At 38.1% G+C, this 13872-nt stretch overlaps 1 protein-coding gene across 1 annotated transcript; it reads left to right on the plus strand.

Moving 5' to 3' along the window:
• Positions 1-226: 226 nt before the first annotated feature.
• LOC141430764 (uncharacterized) lies at positions 227-3632 on the plus strand. The gene is made up of 2 exons (XM_074091623.1): positions 227-248; positions 2093-3632. Exons 1-2 carry the CDS (start codon positions 243-245, stop codon positions 3185-3187), a joined length of 1101 nt encoding a protein of 366 aa, XP_073947724.1. The 5' UTR covers positions 227-242; the 3' UTR covers positions 3188-3632.
• The last annotated feature ends 10240 nt before the right edge of the window (positions 3633-13872 follow it).

Genomic DNA, 13872 nt, shown 5'->3' on the forward strand with positions numbered 1-13872 from the left:
GATCCCAATGTCTGTGGCCTCGTGGCTCTCAAACGGATTAACCGATTTCGATGCAATTATATTACTTGAAAGCGAGTTTTCTTCCGGTCGTTTACCCACTAGCCACTGCCATCTGCTCTTACATGTTGCCTAGTAATAAAATGATTACTACAGGTTACAGGTTAAATGATAAACCCGGTTGACTTTACATTTAAAAAAATAAGATAGCGAAAACTAAATCAGTATACTCTAGACTGCTCGCTATGAAGGTAGGTGAAGATACTTTTTTTTAACTGTAGCTTTTTACCTTGCTTCTTATAATATACCTTTATTGTTTGGCAAATCGAGTTGCGGAAGATTTTTTTAAATATCTTAAAAATACGAAATCGCGTTCAAAATGTCACTCTATATTTCATTTTGAGTCTCTTCAAGTCTCAGAGTGTAAATGTTGATTTTTCTGCATGAAAAGACATAGCGCTACACAGACATAGTAGAAAGACAGTAGTGCGGAGTAGCAAGGCAAAAAGTTATATTTCAATGATACATAGTTGAAAATTTCAGAGAAAATTACATATATCAAATACGTAATATTTCATGAGTGAGTAGGGTCAAAATTGAAGTTCAAAACTCGATAAAAATATTTTCATATAATGTAGCAAGTTGATTTTTATAGATAAAAAATGTTCCGGTGGTATGAATTTTAGTTTAATAATGAAGTTCCATCCGTAGTTTAAACAATAAACACTAAAATATGGGCAAATCCCAGCTACAGCAGCAGTGGGGTCAGAAGGGATGGGAATAAATAAAAAAATGACGATAACAAATTACCAGATAAAAGGAGATATGATATGTCTAAAAATATAACTAAACTACTTTTAGAGCAAGCTGAGCCTGAAATTTTAAGTAGCAAGTGAAAACACAAAATATTAGTTCTATCCCTACTCCCCGCAGTCCCTTCTCACCTCGTTTTACTTAATAAAATTATAATATAAAGTATATTATTAAAAAGTTCGCCTAATTAATATTTAAAAATAAAAAAAAATATGTCAAATTCGAATTCAAATCGTTTATTCCGCAAGTGCAAAAGGCACTTTACACATTATTAATTTCAAATAGGTAACCATTACGTATTTCGTCCATTATAATTTTTAAATTTTATAAATTTTGACACGTTCATCATTATAATTAAGCAAGTTTGCACTCATTATTACAGTTGATAGTCTTTGCCATTTTCTTACAAAGCTGGGCTTAGGAGAAAAACTTTTTACTTCTGCAAAACTATACCTACAATTTGGCCCACTACATACAAAATTACCTATTACTGCATACATTTGAGAGCCAGATTCAGTATATTTCGGTACCTACTTAATTTTTCAAGGGAATCGCACTTGCGGTCTGAAGCTAGCTATACCTGCCTGCATGCCTCTAGCATTGGCTCATTGGGGGCTTGACGTCTCCCGCTGTTGAAGATCAGCGTCAGAATATTGTTTGGTTTTACTATACTATCTTATTGTTTTTTTTTTACTGAATATCTTTTTTTTTGTACATCATTGTTGGCTACTGATTGGCGGGTTATCGCGCTGTTGTCAGTGTACTTAAATGTAGGCATTGGAACTTTTCTATTGTTAATTTTATTTCATTTTTGTTTTTTTTTGTCTTTCTTTGAAAGATTTGCAGCGCACACTGTCAGTGTCGAATTACTTTGAGACTTTAATATAATTCTCAGTGAGAGCGGTTGAGGAGGTAGATGAATGTGATTTAAAAAAATGTAGAACATAAGAACTATTATTGTACATCTATTTCTGTTTGTTCTCTAAATAAAACTATAAAACTATAAAGGGTTAATGCCACCAGTGTCACGTTAACCCCACTGCCGCAGGCAGATCTTTGGGACGGGGTTATCTTTTTTAATGTTATTGTTATCTACGTACTTAGTTAAGTTGTAGGTTGTTAATTATTAGAGCAAATTATTTGTCGCTATAGTTCGTAATATCTAAGTTCCGAAAAACTCAGAGGTGTGAGCCCGGGAATTGTAAATCCAATTCTGGGCTACCAAGGCCTTAAGTACATATACTTAAACAACATTATTAATATCTTTAATTTTCTGTTTTAGATTGCACTGTGCTTTTGTCTTTTCTATGCCCTCGCGTTTGGCGATGAGACGGAGACAGAAGTATACACTAGCACCAACCCTTTGGGGCTACACCAGAAGAAGACCTTCTATTCTTCAGGGCAAACGTTAGACCTATACTCCACCAACAAAGAAATAAGAAACATTTTTGTGCCACCATCAGCATTAGACATGTTTGATTTCTATACTCCTGATCCCTCTAAACATCCTCCTGTTTACTTCAATTTATATGAAAATGGGAAAAACGAAGGTATTTATTTACTAAACAATAGAACGGCTAGAAAAATCAAAGACGGAACTGACTCTGTAGCTGACTATCCATTCGGTGAATTCGATGTAGACAGTGTTCTTATTTATATGACAGCAAGCGATGGAATTTATACATACAACCCAAAGAGTCAAGATATAGATAAATTTGGAAATATAACTGAAGACTTTAAAGCTATAGACAAAGTATCAAATCAAGATGAAATCTACGCGCTTGGTGCAGATAACAAAATTTACAATATAACCGCTAAAGGGACTGTGAAAACTAAGGTGGATGGAATAGAATACGCTAAGGATTTCGTTCTCGATTTTCAAGGCGCTATTTACTTTTTAGGGGAGGATAATAAACCTCAAGTTTTATATAAAGGAAGCGCCACGCCTGTAAAAGTAACTGGTTTGAATTTTGAAGTTAAGAAACCTATTTTGGCTCGTCCGCTATGGATGCCGGAAATGATGTCCTCTGATGATACATCAGAAGACCACGCTGTACCTTTCATAATTGATGGAGTAGCATACTTGCTTATGAATAATAGTGCTGTTGTGAACCCTTGTGATGCTAAAGTAGGAGGTTTGACAGCTTTTAGTGCGGAATATGGCTTTGTACATTTTTACGGAGAGAAGGGTCATATTTACATGCATTCTGTGCTGGCTTCTACCCCATCAGGGGTTTTAAAACGAGGGCCGTCGAAGCAGCGCCATGTAGTGGCGTTTAACAGAGACGTTGAGGCTGACTACAGAGTTTTCAAAGAGTTGAGACGAAAACATCGCCCTGATCATTCCTCAGCAACAAAGTTGAGACACGGGCTGTGATTTAAATACACCTCTTTTGATTTTACACATTTAAAATGAAAGTGTCTTGACAGGTATTTCACGTATCATCGCTAGATGGCGTTAGTAACAAGAGGTCTGTTTGACGTTACTAGTCTTGCTTGTGATTGGCTCATTTACTTATGTAACCAATCACAAACGTGTCGCAAATGTCAAAGTTGTCCAATGAGGGCTATCGTTTTTTGTCTCACTAGATGGCGCACTGTTGCGTGAGGTTATTAAGTATGGTTTTGAAAGTCTGTTATTACAGGCGTGAAAACAAAGTTTAGATTAAAATCATATTTAATACACCTTAAAACCGTACCTTAAAAATATCGAGCAACCACAGTGTGGCACAGTCCCGTTTTGTTCGGAAAAAAAGGTAGGACAAAAGTTTCAGAAAGACAAAACTGTCTCAAAACACATACATTCATTGCCCCGTAACGCATAATACAAATATTCAAAAATTATTCTGATTATAAATAAACCCGCGTAGCTCACCCAAAAACTATGAGATTTGACATTTCGGAGACCTCACGCTACACTAGCGCCTCTAGCGGCGAATTCATACGCGATAGCCCTCATTGACCTAATGGTACTGCGTCAACTAACCAGCGCGCAGCGGGGCTACTACGAAATTCTAAATTCGAAGTTCGTATCGTACCGTCCCGCTGACGCTAATATTATTTAATACGAGAGTGAGAGAGACGGTACGATACGAACTTTGATTTTCGAATTTCGTTGTAGCCCTCCTGTCATAGAAACTTGAGGGCTTAACTGATCTAACTGATGTTACCTATTATAAATCATTTGCTTTTCTTCTTTTTTACCTCAAAGACAAAATAACCTTTTACAATGTTTTATATTAATTTTTACGGTTTTCCCGTCAGAAATAATGTATTTTTAACGTGTGTCAAAGAAGCAAAAATAATAGCTGGGGCTGGAAACCGCCCCAGTTCCTCATGATTTCGTCATGTGTGCTGATGTGTGCTTACATATACATCACTCTGAGCGATGACATAAAAGGTGAAATTTTTGAATGTGTTCTCGAAACATTTTATTTTCATACTAAGCTAATGTTTGTCTCCTATCTACTATGTCTATCTGTATGCAATAAATCCTTCTTTCTCATTTGTTTGTTATTATTCGAGTTATGAAAATGTCGACAAAATATTATATAGGGTGGGATGATGAAAGGTGGGCCTGATTTCTGTCACTTCTACGCTAACAACTTTTTTGGGCTGCGTTTGTTTTTTTGTTTAAAAAAATCTTAGATTCAATTGGCCAAGTGTATTGCTAATAAAAACAAGTAATAGGTATATAGCCATATAAAAATAGTAACTTTTGATAGTTGTGATAGTTGTCACTATACCCATACCCCACTGTTGGCGAATGCAAGCGATCACAATCTCCGATTGGTTGATCGGATTCCCTATAGTCTAATTAGTATACCTAAGCCATAGGATCGAGGTGCTTGTTAAAATCCTAACTGAAAATCATGTCTGAAAACTATATAAATAAAAAAAATCCTTGCCACCCTTTGTTCTTGTTAAGAACCGTTTATAAAATGTTGTATATATTTAATCTGCCTGATTTCTTCCAATCCTAGACAACACCCTCTTCAACGTCACCTCTCATCTTCAAAAACGGCTTTGTAATAAAGCCGACATTTAACATCACAAAGTCAAAGTCAAATTCAAAGTTACAAAGTGACGCCAGAGGGTGCTGTGGTCTTGGCGTCCGCATAGTGGCCGTCTCCGCATGGCCTGGGGGAAAGCATTCATAGCACACTCAAAGGTAGAGCTCCTTTTGAGCATGTCTTGATTTTTGATAGCAGACATGACAATTTATGGATGAAAGAGTTTGAAACTATGTCGGTGTAAATAAATAGGTAAATAAAATTGTTGCAAAGATCTGCTGTTGTAACAATACAAGAAATAGAAATAGAAATAATATTTATTCACTTGAACAGTGGTTACAGAGATGTTCGGTTGGTACACATAAAAATGAGTAGAATGTTCAGCACTCTCGCCGGCATCACCAGCATGTGAATATAAAAGTTGAAATTTAATTTCATGCAATAATTAACGACTAAGAACCAAGTAGGCCAAACAACTTATAACATTAAATAATTTATGGAGATTAGACATTATTAGCAGACACATATATTTATTACTAACACTATTCGCCCCAGTGTATATTTCTAAGTTTCTTCCATAAAAACCTTCTCCTGACAATAACGAACAGAACAATATAAGAATAAGCGAAATCGGTCCAGCCGTTCCCGAGTTTTGTGCTTAGCAACACATTTTACGATTCATTTTTATTTATATAGATAGATATTACAACACTCTTTATTGCACACTGCATACTTAAAACAATTAGAGTAAAATTCCGTTAAGGAAATTGACATGGCTTATGAAAACAGAAAGAGGAAAAAACAAAATAATGTTTAAGCAGTTGGTACAATTATATAGGAACGAGAATAATTAAATACATACGTACCTAAAATAAACTTATTATATAAAAAATAAATGAATGAACAATCTTGAATTTCCACCGCAAAACCCCAGCATCCAAATTCTAAATTCGATAAAGTCCACTCGAGGCCAATAGCGCAGAATCCGGGGCAATCAAAACTGAAGTCCGGCTGTCAGTCGTGTCGTGTCGTCTGTCGTGTCGTAGGACGTGTCATGACGGCACTCTGCGGCGTGACGTGAATGGGGGTTTAATTTAAAATTGAGGGTGGCTATGCGATGAGATATTGTAGGATTGTATTGTTTTTACATCATGTACTTAGAAATACGTAACAAAAATAAATTCAGAAACAAGATATACTTTATGGACAAACTTGTTACATCAACAACTTATTAAGTACCTACACTTTGCGAAGGAGTAAACGAAGTTAGAAAAAAACAAATTTACTTCTTAAATTCTCAAAACTCATTAGAATGTGGCCTGTTAAAAATAGTATTAAAAAAAACCATGTAAAACAGAAACCAATACGCAAACAGCCAAATGACACACTCGAAGTCCATCCTAGATCGAAATGGCAATATCGCTCGCTCGCCCGGGCCGGATGTTTGACAACAATCGAATGCTTCTGGTATCTGGTGACGTGCGATGCCCGTCATAAAATCTGCGCTAGTTAAGTGACAGCCGCTATTCTGAGACGTTAATAGACTAGTCATAGAAAAATCTAATTAGTATTTTTCTCAATTAAACAAAAAATATGAGGATATAGCCAGTGAAAGTTCCGCGTGACTTTTTAGCACGGTGTGACGTCACGGACCCCCACTCCCGAACTTTGGTGCGCTTCATCTTTGTAATTTGTGTTCGATGAACATAATAAAAACGTGTCCAAATATTTTCTGATAATCAAAGTAACGGACTAAACGGAATACTTAATCGCAACAAAGAGTTATTGTATTGTATTGTATTGTAAGCAATTGTCAACTCTCGCAGAATAGACGTAGCCATACCTACCATTGTAAGAGCTTCTTTTGATATCGTAGGATAAAACACGCCTTAACGCATTCACTGCCACTTGACTTCCACAGGGGCCAAAAACGCACATTTGCGTTCAAAATGTATAAATAATTATGACAGCGGCACTGGGCAACGTTCCGAAAACGCATATGTGCGTCGGTGGCAGTGAATGCGTTAACAGTAATAAATAAAAATTCAAGGTTTTATATGACAATAAATAAAATTTATTAATATTTTGTTGGTTTTAATATTATGTTTTATTTGAGAAAAAATATAAGTGGGTACTTAGGGAGTTACAGTGACAAATTATAAAGTTTGTTGTGGTTTGTTAGTTTAACATCTAGTAGCATGGTGTACGGTTGTGTTGCTCTGAAGATGAGCTCTGGTTGAGTTCGAAACCCGTCAATGTAGTGTGGTGATGGTGATAGATGGGTTTGTGTGATTCGTGTGTGTTCTTACAGTGTGGAGGTGGAGAAACTGCATGAACACGCATATCTTGCATAAACTAATAGCTATCATAAGGTCGCGGGTGAGCAAAGAAATTACTTTAGTTCATTGATATGGACCTCCGCAAAGTAAAGCCAGTAGGCTACTACGAAACTCGAAGTTCGTGTCGTGCGGTCCCTCTGACACTTATACTATTTAATACGAGAGCGAGAGGGACGGTACGATACGAGCTTCGAGTTTCGTAGTAGCCCTGCTGATTCAATAAATTATCGTAGGACTGTCCGCACACCGCGTTCACGCATGGCCGCCGCAGCGTGACCCGTACACAAAGTGCTCTCACCCTTAATGGCGGCGACTGATGGACAGTACAGTCACCAGCACCAACATCTGACACAACAAGCGTGCATAAATATCTGATACGACTCTATTTCTAGGGCCGGAAGGACGTGTCAGATATTTTTGCACGCTCCGCTGTGGCATATATTCATGCTGGTGACTGTACATTACGCCACATAGTTCAAGTTCGGCTGGTCAGTTACTGCGTTGCAGCTACTCGAATGGTCCTATGTGCCTAGTGGTTAGAGAACCTGACTACGAAGCTTGAGGTCCCGGGTTCGATTCCCGTGTCGGGGCAGATATTTGTATGAAAAATACGAAAGTTTGTTCTCGGGTCTTGGGTGTTTAATATGTATTTAAGTATCTATATGATTATATTTATCCGTTGCTTAGTACTCCGTATCCTACCCTACCTTTCCTACTTATATTATAAATGCGAAAGTTTGTATGTGTGTGTGTATGTTTGATAGTCCTTCACGCTAAAACGGCTGGATGATTTAGATGAAATTTGATACGTAGATAGCTGGGCATCTGGAATAACATATGGGCTTCTTTTTATCCCGATATTCCCACGGGATAGGGATAAAATCTTGAAAATGCTACCGCTGGGTTTAGAGTCTTGAAATTTTGGACAGTTGTTCTTAACACAACCTCAATGAAGACCACGATATAAATTTTGGGAATTCCCGGAATTTTAATTGTAACTTTTTTATATAAGTGGGGGCAAACAAGCAGACGGGTCACCTGATGGAGAGCGATCCCGTCGCCCATACCCGCAACACGAGGGGAATCACAGGTGCGTTGCGACCCTTTTAGGAATTGGTAGGCTCGTTTTTTTAGAGATCCCTAAGTTCTAAAGCTTCCAGTTTGAATAGTTTATACGTGCGAAGCTGCGGGTAAACTCTAGTAAGTACATAGGTAGGTACTTATATTAAGTAACTATCATGTTTTTGTAACAGCTTTCAACATTCTTCTCCAAGTTGACTCGCAGACAGATAGACGGTAGACAGACACCCAGACAAATAATATGGACTCTTAGGGGCTGTTTCACCACCCATTGACTAATTTTATTTGACGGATAAATGTGATGCCGTCTCCGTCTATTCGAACAAAGCAAACAGAGACGGCATCACATTTATCCGTCAGATAAATTTAATCAATGGGCGGTGAAACAGGGGTGTGTACTAAATTCAATTAGGTACAGTCACCAGCACCAATATCTAACACAACAAAGCGTGCACAAATATCTGATGACTCTATTTCTAGGGCCGGTAGGACGCGTCAGATATTTATGCACGCTCCGCTGTGGCAGATATTAATGCAGGTGATTGTACATACATATATCATCATCATCATATCCTTCCTAGGTATACATAAGTATGTTTCAACAACTTCAAGAACCTAATCTCAACCACAGCTTAAAAACAAAAGTTGAAAACCCCCGACTTTGTCACTTCAAAGTTCAATATTTAAAAAACGGCTTAACCGATTTTGATAAAACATATCTAAGAACCATTGCTAGAAAATTTTCTTTCAAATAAAAAAAACCGCATTCAAATCGGTCTACCCGTTTAAGAGCTAAGGTGCCACAGACAGACTCACATAGCGGTCAAACTTATAACACCCCTCTTTTTGCGTCGGGGGTTAAAAATAGGGGTACTCGTAGACACCTTATGAATATTCAACATGACTTTAGTCTTGTCCCTGTTCATTTCGAGGCCCACCCGTCGGGAGAATCGATTGAAGCCTTCGAGCATCGTGCTGAGTCTTCCATCGACTTTGCCATGACCACGATATCGGCGGCTAACCGAAGTCGCACATGCCGCGCGCAGTTGGAGCTGCTCATACCATTGTTCAACTGGCGTTCCCACTGGGCACACTGGGCACGTGCCCAGGGCCCCGCGATGGATTGGGCCCCCTACTCCTAGTCTTTACCAAACAATATCCGATAGCTACTCAACTCTTGCCTGAAAATCAGGCTTACCGAATGCAGCATGTTGTGCCCAGGGCCTCTATAATGGGTGAAAGATGGCCCTGGCGTCAGCTAGCGTAGGTATTAATACAGGGTTTCTTAAACTTTTTGCAGTCACGGACCACTTTCATATTTTTTTTTGGAAATTTCCTAATAAATATGTTTACAAACTGACCTAATGCGGACCCCTGATACACATGCTACGGGGTCCGTGGACCCCACCTTAAGAAACTCTGCCCTAATAGGATAAAATCGTTAAATTAATAGCCAAGTCAAGATTTTGAAACATTCTTTTATTCCACTGGTTAGGTGAACAGATCCGAAATATACACTAAATTTACTTAAATACATTACATTTATTAAATTCGAATTTTTACATCAATTTATTAAATACAATTTAATATTAATATTGCACATTATTTTAAGGAATCGTTTTACTTAACTAATCATTGGAATTAAATATGGCCATTTGCTTTTTGAACATAATTCTACATACAGGCGATGTACACTCAATGTCAATGATATCTTTAAACTTTAGCACCTTGTCGCTGTCAATTCATGTTTGAACTTTTGTATAAAATTGTCAGAAGGCATACAATGACAAGGTACTAAAGTGTAAAGATATGCAAAGTTTTCAGAGGTGACTAAATACTTATACATAAGATACCAGTTAAAATATTATTAGAGCCCGCGGCACTCAAGTGTAGCGGTGATTTTTAATGCGATGTACAAAATAAGGTATCGCGGGGGACTGAGCGATGCGCGGAGCGGGCGGTGGCAAGCGTAAGCGCTGATTGATGCACAGAAATTAACGGTCCGCGCTACTCTTACTGTACACCCACAGATAATTTATTTCACATCGGATATTCGGATATAATATAGGTCGAAAATGGCCTGAAGTGCTTCGAGTAAAGGATGGTACGGCCGTGCCGATTTTTGCTCGACTTGGCGCGGCCACTGCCGTGCCCCCAGATATCCATACAAATTGCCGTAAACCGAAAAACAGGGTATATACTTCCAGTTGACCCAGAAACTTGAAATTTGGTATAAAGGAAGCTCAAACAGCACAACCAATAAGAAATAAAAATCATTTTTATTATTTTGTCTGTCTAAGTCAGTAACCACCTAGAATGATGACAAATCGGATATTGGTCAAAATTAATTGGCATTATTGCCGTTTGTATGAAAAGGATTGATTATTAAACGATACACTGTCAATTATTAAAACTGCTTTTTTATAATTAAATATAACTGAATCTTAAAACCATAAACCAATTATTCTGTGTAGGATAGTGTATTACATCTAAGTAGGTACTATTTGAATATAAAATTGTGTATGATTCTTATAATTTCGTGCAACAACATCTAAATGATGATTTATAATCGATATGTACAAAAAACAATTAAAACATAAATTATGGCACTTAACCGGTTTACATAGTATTACATACGTTGCAATTAATATCTTTGGTTAAGATAGAAAAGTAAAACTAGTTAAAATATCATAAATTAAATGCAACACTTAAAAAGAAGGAAATATAAAAATCGGAAGTATTTTTATAACATTTGTACTTATTTCTAGACTTCCTCCAGCTTATTGTACTTTACCGCATGCTCTCCACCAAAAGTCGCGACGTTTACGGCACGTCACTGCGATTCCGCACCGTCTGCGTATTTTGAGCAGCAGTGTGGAGGGCATGCGATAAAAACGGTGCGCATACGATGCGTCACTGCGATTCCGTGCCGTCTGCGTATTTTAAGCAGCGGTGTGGAGGGCATGCGATAAAAACGGTGCACATACGGTGCGTAACTGCGATTCCGTGCTGTCACCGTTTTTTAAGCAGCGGTGTGGCCGCTCCTTTAAGTAAACAAACAAATCGCAAAAAAATCGATGAAACTCATATGACCCTTGTTTTCTTTTGAGTAGTTTATATACTCCACACTCACAATTTATTTACAAAGACAGCCTATCTAAAACCTTAAATCTTATTTACAGGAGCTTAACATTTACTTAATGTGAGATATGTTTATGTACAGCCAAGCCAAGAGGTGTTAGGAGACTATTATGTTATAACATAACATTTTAACCTTTCGTGGTTTTCACTCATAGTGAGTGTCTAATCGTGACCACGGCCACTGTAATGTGAAGATTGGTTTTTGGAATCTTTTTGTATTTTTTATTTCAATTCCAAATTTTTACTTTTACTTTGAAAATTATTATTATTTATTATTTATTTGATTGCTTAGTAACGACATCTCTTGTCCGGGTGAGCGGTTGGTTCCAATGGAGTGCCGAAAGTTTCTCGATGAGGGCTACGGTATAGATGTCGCTAGCGTCACTGCTTAAGTGGCTAAATAAGAAACAAACAAGCTGAGATATGAGGTGCATAGGGGAAATTCGTGTCTGTACCGTTGACCAGCAGTGGTGTAGCGGTATAGCACGCGGTACGGAATACCGAGGACCTGGGTTCGAACTTCGATTCCCAGTGCTGGTCTTATTTTCTGGTTTTTCTGTGCATCTATATTTCAGTTTATATTTTCACTGTAATGTGGTCGAAACGTCGAGGTAATTATTACTCGTGTGTGTTAGCGTGATAAGAACCGTTGGTGGCATTTTGACTATGACTATTATGTTACTAATTTGTTGCTATAGCGTAGCTGTTATACACCGTATTTTTATTAAATGATATTGTAACAGATCACTCGCGTCTTAAATCGAGTTTAGCTCGATATGTTTCGGGCTAATTGGTAGCCCTTCTTCATAGGAGCAACGCGATTCGGCGGCTGCCGTAACACGCGCACACACGCCACCGCTCTGCTCGCGCACACATCGAGCACATGTCGAGCTAAACTCGATTTAAGACGTGAGTTATCCGTTACAATATCATTTAACATGAGTGAGTCTCACGGTAGCTTCATGTTCATCGTATTTTTTCTATATGTGATGTCAAAAGCAGGGTGGACAATAGGCGGTGTTATCGTTTAAAGGTTATCTCTTCCTGACACCCATTTACATACAGAAACCAAATACAGTAGAACCCGCTTAAGACGATTTTGAGGGGACCTAGAAAAAAAAACGCCTTAACCAGGAAAACGTGAAAAAAAACTAGTAATCATCGTAAACTTTTAATATGATCACTTTTTATTCTGGCAGTGATTGCTTTTTTTTTTTTTTGTTATCACTGAACTAACGTTAACTAACACGAATGAAGATAAGAATTGAAACTTAAAACAAATCAAATCTACTTAAGTGTAGGTAGGTATACGGTCAAGGACTTTAATTCATGAGCCACCATAGAACCATTTCACAGTAAACGTCATAGTGACATCGCATTAATTTTAACAATGAAAAGGTGATGAATTAAAGTCCTTTACCGTACGAACCAATTAGCCGATCGCTTAGTCAGGGCTACAAACTTACAAGTATCTGGACAGGAGGAGACGTGAATATTAGAACGACATGGTTAGTCCCATTTTTTTCAACCGAATACATGTGGTAAATAGTTACATTGAACGATATGCAAGGTGGCTAATATAATAATTAATATAGTAGATGGCGTATTAAGCGGGACGCGAGTCGTATTAACCGTGAAAAAATGTATGAAAACAGGCCTAAAATTGCAGGGGCAGCGTAAAATGGCGTATTATGCGGGAAACCGTATTAAACGTGATCGTATTAAGCGGGTAGAACTGTAATAGCATTGCAAAACTTACATTAGCGGATCTGTCGGTATAAACGAACTTAAAGTAACTAATGATCCTCGCCCCAACCAACATTTAGTCTCAATCAACCCCTATTAGTCTACTTCCTAACCTTCCTAGGCAGCTTGCGCGAGATCCTTGTTAAGCGTCATTTCTTCGCGACTCCGCTGATGATGCCCTGGGCGGTAGATAGAGTGGCCGGGCGATCCTGTCATTGCTCGAAGATGTCAGGTTTCTATCCTGGAAAAAAGCAAATTTTATGAGACACTCTAACTTGTGATAGACTGAATTTCCTCAAGAGGTGTGCTTCCTAGTCAGCTTGAAGGCAAATCATGCACGGGTTCGAGCTGTTTTGGCATAATAAAATTTAACGCAAGTTTTTCGTGATTCCTGGGGATAGATCTTTAAAGCGCTTTAGTCTAGTGTTGGCTTAAGAGCATATGCACTGTGTTATTCTGAGCGGGGCACAAATTACCGGCCCGGATAATACCGACCCGTTTTTTCGTGCACACGCCCAAATCAGATCAGTTTGAAATGATTTTGATGGGCGTGTAAACACGAAAAATCGTATCGGTACTGTCCGGGCCGGTAAATAGGGTCACCCGTCTGAGCAAACACTTGGTCCAACTCCCATACTGCCGTGGTCAATCCTTGTACTTATAAAAAATGCATGAAACTTTATCAAACCTGGTTAGAATGAAGACGTTCTGCAGAATTCAGGTTGCTTAACGACAGTCTGTTG

Source organism: Choristoneura fumiferana, chromosome 9 (genome assembly GCF_025370935.1).
Source record: "Choristoneura fumiferana chromosome 9, NRCan_CFum_1, whole genome shotgun sequence".
Classification (NCBI taxonomy): Eukaryota; Metazoa; Arthropoda; class Insecta; order Lepidoptera; family Tortricidae; genus Choristoneura; species Choristoneura fumiferana.